At 40.2% G+C, this 18,504-nt stretch overlaps 1 protein-coding gene and 1 long non-coding RNA gene across 3 annotated transcripts; one reads left to right on the forward strand and one right to left on the reverse strand.

Moving 5' to 3' along the window:
• Positions 1-924: 924 nt before the first annotated feature.
• LOC100561967 (vomeronasal type-2 receptor 26) lies at positions 925-17,046 on the reverse strand. 2 transcript variants are annotated; one of them, XM_062984651.1, is made up of 5 exons: positions 16,906-17,046; positions 7,435-7,552; positions 5,266-6,114; positions 3,221-3,347; positions 925-3,135 (listed from the first exon to the last, which is right to left on the reverse strand). In XM_062984651.1, exons 1-5 carry the CDS (start codon positions 16,944-16,946, stop codon positions 2,231-2,233), a joined length of 2,040 nt encoding a protein of 679 aa, XP_062840721.1. In that variant the 5' UTR covers positions 16,947-17,046; the 3' UTR covers positions 925-2,230. The 2 variants fall into 2 exon arrangements, with proteins under 2 accessions (XP_062840721.1, XP_016850865.2); XM_016995376.2 differs by lacking the exon at positions 16,906-17,046 and having other exon boundaries at positions 7,435-11,487.
• LOC134300029 (uncharacterized) lies at positions 11,895-18,458 on the forward strand. The gene is made up of 3 exons (XR_010007293.1): positions 11,895-12,206; positions 16,491-16,570; positions 18,144-18,458. It is a non-coding gene; the product is annotated as an uncharacterized LOC134300029 (long non-coding RNA).
• The last annotated feature ends 46 nt before the right edge of the window (positions 18,459-18,504 follow it).

Genomic DNA, 18,504 nt, shown 5'->3' on the forward strand with positions numbered 1-18,504 from the left:
TCCATCATCCCATGCCACACATCGCCCAACTCACAAATATCCCCATCCCATGGAGGGAAGGGTCAGCCGCTCAGCTTCCCCCAATGTTGTTGGTGCTACCCGTGCTGCTGCGGGGGTAACATACACCAGTTCCACTATAGTTTAGCCACAAATCCCCACTGAAAGTAGTATTACATTGTGGGATGGGAGCCATCAGGTTATTTAGCTAAACTGTAACAGAACCGGCATATGCCACCAAAACAAGCCCCATCCAATGAAGCCATTAAGCACAAAGTAGAAAGCAGAGACCTGAAAACCTAGTGGTTTCAACAGGCCTTTGAAAGTGATTAATCTCAGACCCTAGACTCTATCCTGGCCACCAGATAGGTCCCCGTCTTGCACTTTACCCACTTCCACAGCTCTTCAATATGTCATTGCACTAGCCTTAGCCGGGCTTTGGCACAGCTGGCTAGTAAACAGCTGCAATAAATCACTATGACCAAGAGGCCATGAGTTCGAAGCCCAGGTCGGGTTAAGCCCCCGACCATTAAATAGCCCAGCTTGCGTTTTACCTAAGCAGCCCGAAAGATAGTTGCATCTGTCAACTAGGAAATTTAGGTATGCTTTATGCAGGAGGCTAATTTAACTAATTTACAACACCATAAAACTGCCAGCAGCATGCATAAAGGAATGAGAAAGTACAGTACTCGGTGTAACTAATGTCCCCCTGTTATTGCACTTACAGGACAGAATTTAGTTGGGGACATTTGCATATGTAGGTGGATTGGTTGATTGATTGATATTGTGGAGTTGATATTCCTTTCCTTCCTTAGCAGCATCCCTGTCCTCCCAAAGCTACTGCAAAACCACAAAGCTGTCTTGCATGGCTATTTCATACTCCAAGTTTGAAGGAAATTTGAAAAAAAAGATGCCACAGTGCTTCCATTTTAGAATCTGAAACCTGATACATTTATTTTCTCTTTATATGTCATAAACTTGTTTATTTCTGATTGAAACTTTCCCTTCAATATAATCATTCCCAAATAAAAGCAATATAATACTAGAAGAAAGAAAATAAATTCAGTATATTCTTGTTAGTAACATTGCACAAAATAGATTACATGACTCAGGGAAATATGAAGTATCATTTGCATTCTCTCTTGAACTTTACATTTCACAGAAAACAGCATGTTGCGTGTAGTACATACATATTATTCCTTGCTTGGAAAATGCCTTGTTCTGAGTAAAACAACCATGTGTGAATTTTGTACTATTTCTGTGATGCTTTCCCCTCGGTCTACAGAGGAGGAAATTTCAGGCGGTCACATGGCCGGAAAAGCAGGCAAGGAAACAGCACCTTTATTTTGTTTCAAGCTTCTTTTCATTTTGGGGAAGGGGTTCCCGTTAACGTGCTCCCAACCAAAATGAAAGGAACAAAAGAACGGGTGAAACAGGACAAATGGGTACTGCTCACACACATCTCTAGTTTACATTGCACAATTTCAACACTATGATTCCATTTTTAATTTCCAGAGTTGCATCCTACAGAATACTGAGCTTCGTTGTTTGGTGGGATGATATAACTGTCTGGTTGCAAATTCAAAAGTACTCCTTCATAAACAGCAAAACCAAGGTTTCCCTAAGATGTAAGTATGACAATTAAACTGGAACCATGCAACTATATCTGGACACAAAATGGAGAACACATTTCAAAATGCCCTAATGTGAAAGAATCCAATCTCTCTCAAATCTTGGAAAGCCATTCATTGCAGATAAAGTTGTCATTACTCATTTTTGGTATTTCTAGGATGTATTTAGGGATAACGCATTCACGTGATAGTTGAACATGTCAGATTTTAAAATGATAAAACATAGCAAAATTAATTACAGCAATAGCAAAGAATATTGAAAACAACAGTAGTAAAACTCCATAATACAGTAAATCAAATCTTGAGAGTACTTGATCCAACAGGACCAACCAGAACTGATTCTATTTAGGTTCAAAGATAAGGAAAGGATCCCATGTGTTTGGGGTATTATTTATCCTATATGAACATAACTACTTATTCCACATTTCTTAAAACTTAACAGCAGCAAATTTGGTCAATTTTTGTGTAAACATGCTGTAAAAATATTATCTCAACTGGTGTTCGTTTTTAGACTAAAACAACTCTTTATTGCCTATTAACTACATCAAGCAGTCAGTAACCCAAGTCATGTCTTTAGAATGGGACATGACTTGGATTGAACCTCACTTTTTTTTCTGTATTACCAGCTGTCCTTGCTTGTTTAATGTGGGGTGCACCAATATAATGAAACATTTTGGAGAAAAAATGCAACCCAGTAAACCAACACTTGAGGCTAAGATGGAGAAGATCTCCATAGCCACTGTGTATTTTCCCTTGGTGCTCAAATAGGCTGGAACAAAGCATAACCAAACACTACAGAAGAGCAGCATGCTGAAGGTGATACATTTAGCTTCATTAAAACTGTCTGGCAATTTTCTGGCTAAGAAGGCCACGGTGAAGCTGATGAAGGCTAGCATCCCCATGAAGCCCAGGACACAGTAGAACAGAACGGTGGACCCTTCGTTACATTCCAGCACAATTTCTGTAGCCATGGAGCGTGTGTCCAAATCTGGGAATGGGGGAGAGATTGCCAGCCACACCAGGCAAATAATGGTTTGAATAAAGGAAGAGAAAATGACAATGGAGCTGGCCAGTCTTCTCCCTATCCATTTCCTCATCCTAGACCCTGGTTTGGTGGCCAGGAAAGCTAGAACCACAATGGTGGTTTTGGCCAAAATGCAAGAAACAGCCACCGAGAAGATGACCCCAAAAACAGTCTGTCGAAGGAGACAGGTCACCTTCTGAGGTTCACCAATGAAAAGGAAAGTGGAAAGGAAGGAGAGCAGGAGGGCAAGGAGGAGAGTGTAGCTGAGACTGCGATTGTTGGCTTTGACGATGGGGGTATCTGAGTATTTAAGGAAGACCGCAAGCACCAAGATGGTAATGAAAGAAAAGGAGACTGCAAGAGTGGTCAAAGCAATTCCCAAAGGCTCTTCATAACTCAAGAAGCTTCTGCTTTTCTGAATGCAAAAGTCCCTGACATCGTTTGAATATTGATCTTCTTGGCATTCAATACAGTCATCCATATCTGGAAAAGAAACCAAAGTGTATTTACAAGAGGAAATCCTATCCGTGACAGATAACATAAAATGTTTTTATATTGTACATCTCACCTTTCTGATTTGAAATCTTTCCTTCTGGACATGGAAGGCAGCTATAGCAACAAAATGGCATCCCTTCCACCTTAATCTTACTATAGCCTTCTTGACACTTTTCATTACACACGGAAATGGGCTGCACCTATGAATAAATGGAAGTAACATATTTTGTCTAAAAATAATATTTGATTATTATTATTATTATTATTATTATTATTATTATTATTATTATTATTAAAGTGAAGGATAGCAGCAGAGAAACGTGAAATGTGGTTTTTTGACCCCACCCCCTTTTTCTGTTTTGGAGTATTTTTGATGTACAGAACTTTTGAAAAGGCCTTCAAATCTGAGAGTTATAAAACTTATTTTATTTAATGCAGTGGTTCCCAACCTTTGGGCCTCCAGGTGTTTTGGACTTCATTTCCCATAGTTCCTAATAGCTGGTAAGATGGCTGGGATTTCTGGGATTTGAAGTCCAAAACATCTGGAGGTCCAAAGGTTGGGAACCACTGATTTAATGTCTACGGTCTTTAAAGAAATTTGACATTCTTATTTCAAAAATGATTTAGTGTATCATGTACTTTTTCACAACTTGATTTGCCATTTCTATTTTGTAATAAGTGACTCACAAAAGAATAAAGAAGTAAGGGCTTAAGTTCCTCTAAGGACTTTCAAAATACTTTAATTCATGGATACAAAACACAAAAATGTGTTCAAAACATTAAAAGAAATCACACTGGGACATCAGCATCTGTGCCTAATCAAAATGGAGTAACAATTGAATTTTGTTAAAAATAATGAAAAAAAACTACACATGGTATGACATTTTAAATGTGTGTTTTTAGCTTCAGTAATCGAAAATACATTAAAGATAGCTTCAATATTGAAAAAAATGCTTTTTTTAATTACAGGCCTGTGTATTAAAAATTTCAGGACCATGAGAAGTAAGATATGGTTTGAAAAGCAAAGATATTCTCAATTCATCCCAAAATATGTACAAGACCTACCTGGTTGAACATGCTGGGCCAGGTAATATCACTGGAAGTAATGCTTAACCTTTTCTCGACTGGAGCATAAGGATCAATCTTTCCAATTTTTACTTTGACAATGGACAGATTTAGGACTACGACCCAGTTGATAATATCAAAACCAGCTTCTATTTCTCCATTTTGATTAAAGGAAACTTTCCCCCCAGAACTATTGTTAAATGAAACACTTCTCAAATAGTGGTGGAGCTATACAGGGTGACAGAATGACAATAAGGTAGATGATAAAGATAGCAAAACGTGCAAAGATCTAAAATAAAGAAGATCCATCTGAAGATCTGGAGAGATTCTTCACTAGTCACAAAATCAAGGGCTTCAGATATGTTCCAGAAGCAGCTAGTCACATATGGCCAAACTTGCTATGGTATTGTCTACACAATCCTGCTGGGCTGAGACCACATTGACCAAATTGGATCTTTACCTTCATGTTACTGCATTTACTCACAGAAAACCAAAGCTCTAGGTCATTGTGGGTACCCTGTTCCGAATCTACTGATCTGCATGCCTAGCAAGAAGGTCAAGGGCAATGTCTACTCTTTCTTGCTGGTTGCAAGGGTACCCTAGCCCGACATCACAACCCTTGAAAGGCTATGGTTAGACTATGGCAAGGTGCTCAGATAGAACACTGTAACCGTCTAATAGCAATGACATTGCTGCCAACATAAACAAAAGTGCCTACCCTTTATTTGCATTGATCGAGGGTGGCAACCAGGGAATTGGGTTGAATGGGAGCTGATCCAGGTGTCTAGACTGCCCCAAAGTTCCAGGATACCCCAGAATTTGAACTCTGGAATCTCCTCCATCTTTGCAACACTCAGCAATGATACTGTGAAGGTGACAGTCCAGCAGGTTGGATGTGGTCTTTGGCTATCTGCACAACAGTCCTGGATCTGCCATGTAAACCTCCTGGTATACGAGTCCCTAGTTGAACATCCAGATAACTCATCAGACCCTTTGAACAAAGTACAAGATGGGGGAAACCTAAATACCACACACAAATGCACAGGACCCTACCTGCCACAGCTGCTGCTGCATCTGTCTCCTCCCATCATGCATTCCACCGTGTTTAACTTTGTATGAGTGCATAGCTTGCAAAGCATGGGCCACCACATAGACAGCATTGTAGACACTGTAGCTGTGAGCAGTCATAGTCATTTCAAACAAAGACCCAGGAAGGGTTTCTAATTTCTCCTCTCCAGTGCAGATGTTTCCTATGTCCTCATTTGAGGCAGTGCTTGGGAAAGAACACTGAAACGTCAGTTCCCAAAATACCCTCATCAAGCTCTCCTGATTTTCCAAAGCAGGGTTCATGTTCTGAAGGAATTGCTGGAATCCTGAGACCTCATTTGCTGAAACTGCAAAAGATATTGTACCGTGGAAGGAGCGTAGGCTAAAATATCTTTGAAAAGGAATTGATGTAAATTCCATCTGGGCTGTCATGATCCAGACTTTGCTCTTGGGTGGTCTCTCCTCAAATTCTGCATCATGGAAGACCATTCTCAAAACCACTGTGCATTGATTCTCACAATATAAGATGACAACGTTGGCGGTGCTTCTTGCAATAACCTCATACATTTCATAATACTTCAACACGAGATTCTCAATGTTGGTAGAAAAAGTTTCTCGAGGCAAGTTTCTTACAAAATCAAAGCAGATACCTTTCTGATGGAACATGGGAAGTATGTCATATACAAAATTTTCACCGCTTTCATGACTTATATAAAGCACCCCAACCCATGTCCACTTGAAATTCAAGAGCAAACGGAGAATGCCTTCATTCTGATGGTACTCATTTGGGAACATCCAGTGGAGTGAAGCAGCTTGGGCATTGATATTCATCACAGGGGCAGATCCATATATGAGCTTAGGAAAGAAAACAGAAATCGAATAATTAAAAATATATAAATGTTCACATCTTTATTTCCCAGTTTACATGCATTATTACATAGACAAGCAGCAACATTTCCACCCAGTCATCATAAGATGTCCCATGGTCAGCCAAACAGATTTCCCTTCAAAATTGTAGAAGAAAAATGCCACATTCCCCCATTATAATATGAGACAAAGGTAAAACGTTTTCCTCTGACATTAAGTCCAGTTATATCTGACTCCAAGTTGGTGCTCATCTCCACTTTTAAGCCAAAGAGCCGGCGTTGTCAGTAGACATCTCCAAAGTCATGTGGCCAGCATGACTGCATGGAGCGCCGTTACCTTCCCACTGGAGCAGTACCTATTGATCTACCCACATTTGCATGTTTTCGAACTGCTAGGTTGTTAGACGCTGATGCTCCTTTTTTGTCAGCAAGTTCAGCAGCTCAGTGGTTTAATCTGCTGCACCACCGGAGGCTCCGATTATAATACAATCTGACTCTTAATCAAATATTTTGTTTTTCAGTATTGGCTAGGGGATAAGATCCCTCTTTTCATATATCCAGATCCTTCTAGAACCCTCTCCGAACCCTTGAGAACAAAATACAGCTTGAACATTCCTTATCTAGAATTCTGAAATCCAAAATATTCCAAAATTCTAAATTGTCCTTATGGATGACTGAGCTAGTGACACCTTTGATTTCTGATCATTCAATGTTTCATGCACAAAATTATTCAAAATATTGTATAACATTATCTTCGGGTAATATAAGTTGTAGATGAAACATAAATAAATTTAATGCTTAGACTTGGGTCGCATCTACAAGATATCTCATTATACATTTATATGCAAATATACATATTCAAAATCCAAAATCCCAAACACTTCTGATCCCAAATATTTGAAATAATGAATACTCAATCTATAATTGGTTAAAGCTGAAGAGCACACGGTTTTCTTCATAAGAAACATACTGCTGCCTCTCAACATATTTAACTGTAAAATATCGTTATTCTGAGACAGATATATTATTTTTCTCTTTTTTTCATTTCTCACCATACATTACTGGAGGCAAATGCTTCATTCTGCATAATGATAGGACTGACCCTGGTAAAACCCAACAGATTGCATTTGAGTTTGCTACCATTTCCATTTTTACAAAACAGCAGGAATGAATAAAGGAGCTGCACATTTAAAATCCTAAACATAGCCCAATGCTTTACTGATAAGCAGCCCAACTGGTTGCCTGATCTAAACCACAAAGATGGAGTGAATGATTTCTTGGAGTTCAAAGTTTCATGAGTATGTCTTACCTGTGGGACCTTGTAGAGGTTCAAAATGTTGGCAACATATCGACAGAACTGGGAGTTAGGGCCCACAATAAAAGAAACTGTATTGTCCTTGTCATCACATCTGTAGTTTGCGATGAATCTGTCATGGGTGGAGAGAAGTGCCATTGAAGCAAGATAGGTCCACCCTGCCATGAAATAGTTGTTGAAAACATGGATCCCCAGTGTGATATTAGCTAAGATATTGGGATTTTCATTGATCTCCTGTACAGCAAACTCCAAAGCCAGGATGTGCTGGTAATTTTGACTAAAGAACCTATAAAGAGAGTTAAATCCTTTTTCATGGTTTGCATATTTGTTTATTTTAAATTGTGTAATACTTTTAATGTAAGCTGCTTTGAGTGTTCTTCAGGAGAGAAAAAGCAGGGTATAAAAAAACATAAGAATAAGAACAATAGTGCATCTCCTTCGGAATATGATCTCTGATACCATTTCAATGTGATGTGATTGATATTGCATAAAAATTAGAGTTGTGCGTGGAACCCGTTTTCCTTTATTACATTCATTCTTTCACTAATTTCATTTCTTCAGGAGCATTAACAGGAAGCCCCCTCCCTGCACAAAAGCAATCAAGAGCTGATCCCGGCTCCTCGCCTGCTTTTCGTGAGCAGCCTCCTTGCCTTGGAGAGTGCATGTGTGGCATGCAGCCTGCCTGCAGCTGAGCGCCTCCTCTAGAGTAAGAAACAGAACTTACCTCCTTGCCTTGGAAAGTGCATGTATGGCGTGCAGCCTGCCTGCAGCTGAGCGCCTCCTCTAGAGTAAGAAACAGAACTTACCTCCTTGCCTTGCAGAGTGCATGTATGGCGTGCAGCCTGCCTGTAGCTGAGTGCCTCCTCTAGAGTAAGAAACAGAACTTGCCTTAGAGAGTACGTGTGTGGTATGGAGTGAGCACTTCCCCTCTAGAGTAGAGAAACAGGTAAAAGGCCTCCTTAAAGTGCACACCAGTGCCTGCAGCTGAATGTCTGAGTCGAAACAGTTTAAATGCCTATGGTGGGAAGGGGAGTCTGGTTAGCCTCCTCTCCATGGGCCGATAGAAAACAGGGAAAACAGATATCTGCCCTCCTGATTTCAGGAGGCTCCCAAAAACATGAATGAGAGCCCCCAACAAAATCGAAGGCACAAAACGGGTCAGGGTTTACCCTGAAAGTATAACCCTAATAAAAATACTGAACATAGTAAAGAGAATCAGGTAATGGATGCTGGAACCAGGACTTCTGTGAATATAGCAGACAGATTTGGGGGCCATAAACACAGACATGGCATCACGTTAAATTAGAACACATACTGCTTTATTTGACATTTTAATGTCTATGTAATCTCTCTTTTGTCTGATGGATTTCTGAACTGGACAAATTATTAAATGAGGGACTAACAGTCATATTTCAACATGAGTATGTACAAAGATAAAGCCAGAAATTGCATTATTGCAAGGAAGTAATGGAAATACAACATTGATGAAAGCCAGCAGAAAATACAAGGAGATATGGGTGCCAGGGAGGGTAAAAAATAGCAACAACAATAACAGTGAGATTGCATGAAAAGCAACATTTGCTGAAATTCTTTTAACTTTCATTAAAGGGCAAGATCCTTATCCCTTATTTACTTGGAAAACCCTAGACTATATAAAGAAGGTCTGCTTTCCTCACACAAAAATGAACTTCATTAGACTAGTAACAAGAATATACTTTAAGGTACCAATTCTGTAGCTTGAGAGAATTAATGTTCAAAAGAGGTGGAAGTTTAGATGGAGGGTCTTTTCAGGTACTCCTATGCACACCCAAAGAATATCCTGCAAAATTGGCTTTGGTATAACTGTATCAGTGTTATGATTATATATACAATAGCCCCCTACTCACAATAAGCCTCAAAATGATCCCTTTCCATACTTGCCATTCTAATATAGGAATTTATAAAGCAATCATTGTTCCAGCTTCAGGAAAAAGAGTTGGGGTATATCTACACTGTTGAATGAATGCAGTTTGAGACCATAGCTCACTGCTATGGAATCGTTGTAGCTATAGTTTTACAAGGTCTTCAACTTCCTCTGCCAAAGGGTTCTGGTGCCTCACGAAACTACAACTCCCAGTACTCCATAGCACTGAGCCATGGCAGCTAGTGGTGTCAAACTGCATTAATTTTACCCTTGAATAGCAAATATAAAGTCAACAACTGTAATAGTAATAAAAAGCATCAGCAGTTTAAATGACAACAACCATACAATCCCAAAGCAGAATATATATAGAATGCATTTCCCCCCTCTAATTACTCACACACATAAACTAAAATTATACCAGTCCAGCTTGCTTAAAGCTTTTTTTTATGATCTTAAGGGGTGGATACAAATAGCTACCCCATACATGAGCTCATCAAGTGGTTCTGCAGAAGGGTGTCTTCTAAATGTCATCAGCTCAGAGAACGAGTACATCTGAGAAATAATGCCAGCAATGAGCAGATCTCCTGAACGGTATTGCTGATGCTTTATAGAGAGAGGATTACCAGCACCACATTTAGCCACAGGCTTATTGCACAAGACGTATGACAGGACTATGGATACAGATACTGTGAGGAGGAACATCTTTTATGCAAATACACCTCCTACTCATGAATTTATTCCTCTGACATTGTCAGTGGGTTCTATATGCCTGATCACAAGAACTGCAAAGAATCCAGCAAACTGAACTGTGTCTGTCTCTACTCTGAATATTAATACTAGGAGTATTAATACCAACCGTCAGTCTGAGCACATTGTTTTCCATTTTTCTCTGATCTTTCTAGAGCCCTGAAAGGTAGTTATTTTCATAATTATAGGGTAGTAATCATTTTTTTTCCTTTGCGTGCAATGGTGAAGGAGAAATCATGTTGGTCCCTATCTCAGAAGAAGTCAGCAGGGGTTAACTAAGAAATAGCAAGAGAAACAAATGGGTTTCCAGTGAAAAACAAGACAGGGTCAAGAAGATGAATGGCCTATCAAGAAGAAGAGGAAAAAGTTCCCTGTGTTTGCAACTGTTGAGATCATGCACATTTTGTTCAAGTTGTGAACTAGGGCAGATTTGCAAGATGAGAAAGCTTAAGTTGCGATTATCAGAGATGTGGTTGCTTCCATAGCATTTTTTCACACCTTCGTAATGAAGCTGCCTCTCTTTCCTCCCCCTCCTCTTCCTCCACTACTATCAACAGCAACACCATTCATCCAAGCTTCAGTTATAGACAGGCCTGTCTGGCACAAGAGGAAGAAGGGTTCCTCTATTTGTTTAATATACCACCATATTTCTCTCAGAGTGGTATCCAAGTTGGCTTCCAGAAAAAGTAAATTCAAAACTGTTTAGAATGAAATGTAAAAACAATTAGAATTGCACTCATGAAACATTTTGAAATAAATTGAAAACATACAAAAGTTTAAAAGATCAATTAAACATCCAAATGACAGCCTTAGTTATAAATTAAAAGCTTGTTTGAACAAAAACATCTTTGCCTACTAATGAAAGAAAAGCAGGGAGGGGAGAGCTTAGAATAGAAAACTCCTAAGCACAGGGATAACGCTGACACACTAAAAAAACAAACAAACAAAAAAAAACAGCTGGCCAGAAGGAAAACTAGTATCTCACCCCAAGAGGAAACTACATTGTTCTGCATCCGTGTCCTATGCCCTGCCATGGCCTAGCACTGATATCGAACAGCCATGGCAATGTACTCACTATATCCTGGCAGAATGGGTAGCGGAAAAAAAAGTTCCTATCAGCACCCGGTGCATACTGTAGCCACCATCCCAGCCTTGAACTGGTTCTTGGGAGAATTGTGTAGTAGAGGTGTGCACGAAATTTGTCTCATATGTTTCAGTCATGCTTGTGTTTCATATCATCCATTAGGATAGCGCAAAACAGAAAGACCCCCAATGAAATAAAAACCGCCTTGAAACAAAAGGCAGGCAGGACGAATATCGGTTCCAAGCCTGCCTTTCGGATCAATCAGCTGTAGGCTCTGTGGGGCCTGGGTCTATAGGCCCAAAACCTGCACCCATAGGCCCGGACGCTCGGGTCTACGGGTGCAGGCTTTGGACCGGGCCTAGCCGGGCCTCGCAAGACTTACAGTCAAGTGCTGAGTAAGGATCGCGCCTTATTCAGCACTCGACTGTAAGTACTGCAAGGCACAGGTGCCTAGCCCCAAAGCCTGCACCTGTAGGCCTGGGAGCTTTGGGCCTACAGGAGCAGGCTTTGGGCCTACGCGCTCGGGTCTCGCAGGACTGGGTGCTTAGGCCCAAAGCCTGCACCTGTAGGCCCAAAACTCCCAGGCCTAAAGGTGCAGGCTCTGGGCCTAGGCGCCCGGGCCTCGGAGGACTTACAGCTGAATGCCGAATAAGGAATGATCCTTACTCAGCACTTGACTGTAGGTCCTGCAAGACCTGGCTAGGCCCAGTCCAAAGCCTGCACCCGTAGGCCCAGACGTCTGGGTCTATGGGTGCAGGCTTTGGGCCTAGTCGCACAGGCCTGGCTGGGGGGAGGAGATTGGGGGTGGCTGAGTTATCCTGCGCCTCCCCTCCTCCCTTGGCCTGCTCCTTACCGGGCATTTGAGCGGTGATGGCTGTTGCTGTGGCCTTGTCCGGCACCTTCCCCCCCTCAGACAAACAAAAAAAGAGAAACAAAACAAAAACATAACTAATGTCTGACCTCCCAGTTTTGTGGGGTCGGATGAAAACAGATCAGGGCCTCGACGAAAGCCGGGACATGAAACAGAACAAGGTAAGTCCCGAAAGCCCATCTCTATTGTGTAGGCACTCCACAGTGGAACTGGTTCCTTTAAATCTACTTCTTAAATCAGTTTAAGTAACTGTTCAAAACCACCCTTAGGCCCCTTCTACACTGCCATATAAAATCTAGATTATCTGCTTTGAACTGGATTATATGGCAGTGTAAACTCATATAATCCAGTTCAAAGCAGATAATGTGGATTATCTGCTTTGATAATCTGAATTACATGGCAGTGTCAAAGGGGTTTATATCTCCTGCAGAGAGGCATTCCAGAAGGTAGGAGAAGTCATTGAGTAAGCTCTCTCCTATGTCCTCACTAAGAGTCCCTGTGATGAGGGTGGGACTGAGAGAAAGGCTTTACCTGTAGATCTTAAAACACCAGCAGATTTGTATTTAGAGATATAACTTTCTGATCATTCAGACCAAAGCATAAAGGGTTTAGGACATGACCAAAATTTTGAATTGTGCCCAGAAATGAACTGTAGCCAATCACTGCCAGTTGGGGTATGCAGGAAATGCTTCAGGTGCTCAAGCCTAGTCTCTATCCCATTTGTCTGCCCACTTTATGGAAACCCACTATCTGGACTGAAGAGCTTCCAGTTGGGCTACCTGTCAAAACTGGATCTTGCCCAATATATGGCCCCCACATCTTGAAATGGGCCTTCAGGTCAGAATCTTTAATGTAGCCCTTTACCAACCACTAAAGTTAAGGACAGAGAAGTGTTCTACAGGTTTTAGAATAAAATAAGTCAGTGGTTGTGGTCCACAAAAACTAAAATATGTCCCACCGTTACTTCACTGTTGCAACAAGAGCAACTGGTTTCACAAAACCCTCTTATAGTGCCAAGGCATTGGGGATGTAGGGAGGGGAGAGACTGACTACCCATGAAAAGCATGACAACAAGCCTCCTGGCTGCTGCTTCTCCTTTTCCTCCCTCCCCTGAGTGGAGCCCTTCCATGTGGTGCCTGGAAGCGGGGGCACCTTGGTGTCTTCATTTTTAGGCCTGTTCCTGGGGTTATCTGGAGTGGTGATTCAGAAAATTGCATTTGATAGACCACATCAGCTCTAGATTGATAAATATGGTTTTCTATAAGAAAGCAGATGTGACTAATGGATGGCATATGTTCTGTATCAGAAACTAGAGCTGATGTGGTCTATCCAATACAATTTTCTGAATCAGCACTCCAGATAACCAAACCGAATCTAAAATTGACCAAAAACTGATTTGTAACCCTTTTGGTACTTATGTTGTAGAGTGGTCCCTGGTCAAAGTGGTCCCTGGTCAAAAAAAGATTGTGAACCACTGGTTTAAATGATGACATGATTTTTTTTATTTATTAATGTAATATATTTATAATGTTTACATTTATTATGTTACACACACACATGGTTTACTCAACTTTAACTCACCACAATAAACCAACTCAGGTCTTATAGAATAAGTCTATTCTATATATTCAACCATGGCAATGAAATGTACTTTCAAGAGAAGATGCTAGATAGTAGATACCTGTGTCACAGTCTAAATAAACTGTGTGCCCAGCATAGAGTTCAATTTGCCTTGTCCACCTATCATGAGGCTGCCTTGTTCATGCTCAAACAGAGATTCAATATCCAAGCCCAAAAGTCATACACAGAAAGTTCTGAAATCAAAGCCTAAACCCACAGTCTGAATGCCAGTAGTCAGTGTCCAGGTTTCGAGGTCAAACAAGTTGGTGAGTAAAAGCATAACAAAGTGCAAGATAAAATCCTATGTACTTAAGTCCAAGTCCAGTCCAGGGTTCACAAAGCCAGTCACAAAACGGGTTCATGATAACACCATCCAGCATGACGTTGCTTCCAGCAACAAGAATGCAACTTTGAAAGTCTTTTACGCTAAGGCCACCAGTGTTGATGTTGGTAGCCTGTAGCTCAGCTAACCTGGCAGGCCTGAGTAATTGGGCTTGCTCTCTGTGAAATTCCACATGAGAAGGATCACTTGACCCTTCAGTAGCCTGCCCTGAAGTGTTGTGTCTGCATTCTCCTCCTGCTGAGACTTGGTGGCTCCTTCTGCAGGCGGCTGAAAGCTGTTGGTCTGCAGCTCCAACCACTCATCCTTGCTGTCAGAGCTAACCAGAGGACACTGCCTTTGCAAGCCTGTGCCCACAAAGCTCAAAGATTTCAACCAGTAATCACTTTCCTATGCATACCAAAATTTTAATTGTGCTTGCAAATTTGTGTTTTATATATAAAAAACTGATAGATTTTTTTAAAAAAATGTAGCAGAACAGGAACATGTTGTCTATTGGCATCAATAAAGCTATGAATGGTAGTAAATCTTAAAGGCAAATGAAAAAGTTGGTATGATGAGAAAATAATGTAACAGTTGATTATTAAATGGTGCGGCTAACATAGACACAAGCACACACATTAAGTGTAACTCTTGGTTTACAGACCGGTTTGATGTAGATTAATTTGGGTGTGTTTTCTTCCCTTGTATCTATTTGTCTAGATACTGTGTGCACAAACACAAGCATCCAAGTCTTCATGCACAAGGACCACATATACATCACTGATATTAACCCAGTGGGAGGAAAACATAATTTCAAAGAGATTTTTTTTTTGGGCCTAACTAGCCAGTCACAGCATCTGGTACTCACTCCTCAGAAAGACTTATTCTGGTTAATACATGGAAAACTTATTCCAATATGACAAAGTTTATCCACCATCCAAGTACTGTTGGATCGTTTCAATTTTCCATGGAAGATTATGGACAATGTGAATACTCAAATTTCAGTTTGTATTCAGAAAAAAGTGCAACAATTCCAAATCATTGCTTCAAAACCCAATTCAAATTGATTGTAAATTCAGCTTCACCACTTCCATAAATATACAGTAGAGTCTCACTTATCCAACACCCGATTATCCAATGTTCTGGATTATCCAACGCATTTTTGAAGTCAATGTTTTCAATACATCGTGATATTTTGGTGCTAAATTCGTAAATACAGTAATTACTACATAGAATTATTGCGTATTGAACTACTCTTCCTGTCAAATTTGTTGATGTTTTGGTGCTTAATTTGTAAAATCATAACCTAATTTGATGTTTAATAGGCTTTTCCTTAATCCCTCCTTATTATCCAACATATTCGCTTATCCAACATTCTGCCGGCCCGTTTATGTTGGATAAGTGAGATTCTAATGTACTATAGTAACATGTTTATTCTTAGATTAAGCCCACTGAGTGGATAGATATTAGATAGACAGACAGCTAGGTGATAGATGATAGATAGATAGATAGATAGATAGATAGATAGATAGATAGATAGATAGATAGATATTCTACCTTCCCCTTCTTATTAGCTGTGCTGGCTTATTTAATTCAGGGTATACCAAAATAATGAAATATTTTGGGAGAAAAATTAAGTTCAGTAAACCAGCACCTGAAGCTCCACAGCCACGGTGTATTTCCCCTTGATGCTCAAATAGGCTGGAACCAAGGTCACCCAAAACACTGCAGAAGACCAACATGCTGAAGGTAATAAATTTAGCTTCATTAAAATGACTAGGCAAGTTTCTAGCTAGGAAAGCCATGGTGAAGTTGACAATAGCTAGTAGACTTGTGAAGCTCAAGACACAGTAGAAGAGGACAACTGAACCTTCATTACATTCCAGTACAATTTCTTCCCTCATTGAGTACATGTCAACATCTGGGAAAGGCGGAAATGTTGTCAGTCACACAATGCAAAGAGTGGTTTGAGATAGAGAGCATGAAAGAACAATGGAACTGGCCAGTCTATTCCCCACCCATTTCCTTATTCTAGACCCTGGTTTGGTGGCCAGGAAAGCTAAAACAACAATGGTAGTCTTGGCCAATATGCAAGAAACAGCCACTGAGAAGACAATCCCGAAAACAATTTGTTGAAGGAGACAGGTGACCTTCTGAGGTTCACCAATGAATAGGAAAGTGGAAAGGAATGAAAGTAGGAGAGCAATGAGTAACGTATAGCTGAGGTTGCAGTTGTTGGCTTTGACTATGGGAGTGTCTGAATACTTAGCAAAGATCCAAAGCACGAAAGCTGTAATGAAAGAAAAGACAATTGCAAGGGTGGTCAGACTGATCCCCAAAGGTTCTTCATAGCTCAAGAAGCTTATTTCTTTGAGGATGCATCCATTAATGCCACTGTTGGGAAATGCATCCTCCTGACACTGAAGGCAGTTGATCATATCTAGGGGGAAAACACAAATATATGCTCATAAAATGCCTATCTAGAGTTGTTTTATACCTTCAGGTTAACTCTTGATGTTACATGGATAGATGAAGGACAAGCCAGGAGAAGATAATGAAAAGTTATAACCACACAATGCTCAGGTAACTTCTCCAAACAACCTCCCAATTTCAGGTATAAGAAGGGGGGAGAAGCAAGGAGTCATTGAAACCTGTTTAAAAATGCATTTTCAACTATTCTATAGCTGGAAAGAAAATGGATTAAATGGTTTGTTTGGACTTTTGACATATTTAACACGATATCCCAACCACACCCCCAATCCTTCAAAACATAGGAAAAAATAAGCCTATATATTTTGTTATAAATCATGTGCAGTTTAGTTAGATATTTTTGTACAACGAATAACAAGTGTGTACCTGCTGCTTATGTACATATTGTACAGCACAGCTAAGGTGTTCTCTTTGGCATATCATCTTACCTACTCGATCTGAAATCTTTCCATCCTGACATGGAAGGCATCTGTAGCAACAAAATGGCTTCCCTTCAATCTTCACTTTGCTATAGCCTGCTTTACACTTGTTGCACCTGGAAATAGGTCGTGTCTGTCAAGAAATTGAAGAATATTTTAACATAAGTAATTACATCAGGATGACACTGTTGTTTTGTTTCTTTCTTTCTGTGCCTTCTGAATGGACAGTACGAAACAGATACACAAATGAAACAAATTGAACAAATACCGCTCACAACACTACCTCTCAAGTGTTACTCATGCTTGCCTAAAGCTGGAGTAGAGCCAGACAATTTTAGCCTTTTCTTTTGGGCCTTCTTCATAATTCTTTTGCGTGTTCAACTCAAGCTTCAGCACAATGATAACGCATTCAAAGAAGAGGATATGGTAGGGATACAGGGAGGGGTAGAAGTGTTAAGATTATTGTCAGTAAATTAATAAATCTTAACAAATATCTAATAAATCATCAAGAGAGGAGAGTGATATGGAAGGTAAGGGAAAAACATTGTATGATGTTCCATCTATTTTTTAATCCTCCCACTTTGGGAGGAATGTGAACGGGGCCTGCCGTGCATGTGTGATGGCTCACAACAGGCCCTGTCCTTGCCGAGATTAAAAGCAGCAAAATAGGGCAAAAGTGCCCCGTGTGAAGAGATCCTGAGTACTTCATTCTTAAATGCCCAGAAGTTTCCCAAGCTGAAGCCAGCTAAAAATTGACTGACACAAATACGAATTTTTATTTCAATGTGATTTTTTTCTTGGGAACTTTGTCCCATTATTGGAAAATTCTTGGTATTCTGGATGATGACAAAATGGAGGGAAATGTGGTAGAACAAAGTTCAACTGACATAATGTTCTATCCCTTGTGGTACTACATTGTATGCGTGTTTGCTTCAGTGCTCCAAAACTTCAGGATTATCTCTCCCTTATAATTATGATAATTGCTGTCATCATAAATTCATTACCCCAGAGCATTATTGGCTCCAAAGAAAAAAGAGTAGCAACCACAAATATGGTTATGCTGTTTTATGAAACTCAGTTTCATCAGATCAAGCTCATGGACTAAAGATGACAGGGAATCTGTCCTTCCTGGGCTCTTACACTTTCCCCTTTAGGATAAGTTTTTACTCAGTATCATTGCTTTAAGATCAGTATCTGATGCACAACCTTCTGATGCTAAAAAGAAACTGAATATTTATCCTTTTTAGATTGTCTTTGGCAGCTTGTTTCAACCAGACCTGTGCTGGCAAGACTGGAGAAACTAGATCTCAAAGGAACACATTGCCATCAGGAAACAAAGAGTTTTTCAGTCATGTTATTGCTGCTCCTGCTGTTCCTTCTCTCTTGTACAGTATGTCAAGGATATTCTGCAAAATGCTGTGGGAATGATCCCATTCTTATCCCACAGGAATGGTACCAACCAGGTGAAATTCTTATAGGAGGGATTATGTCTCACATCCATTTTATGGTGTTAGGAATTTCCTTCAAGAAGCATCCTTCTCAAGACTGGGTTATTGTTCCAATGTAAGGTATTCTTTATTATTATTATTATTATTATTATTATTATTA

This window comes from Anolis carolinensis, chromosome 6, assembly GCF_035594765.1.
Source record: "Anolis carolinensis isolate JA03-04 chromosome 6, rAnoCar3.1.pri, whole genome shotgun sequence".
In the NCBI taxonomy this organism is placed as follows: domain Eukaryota; kingdom Metazoa; phylum Chordata; class Lepidosauria; order Squamata; family Dactyloidae; genus Anolis; species Anolis carolinensis.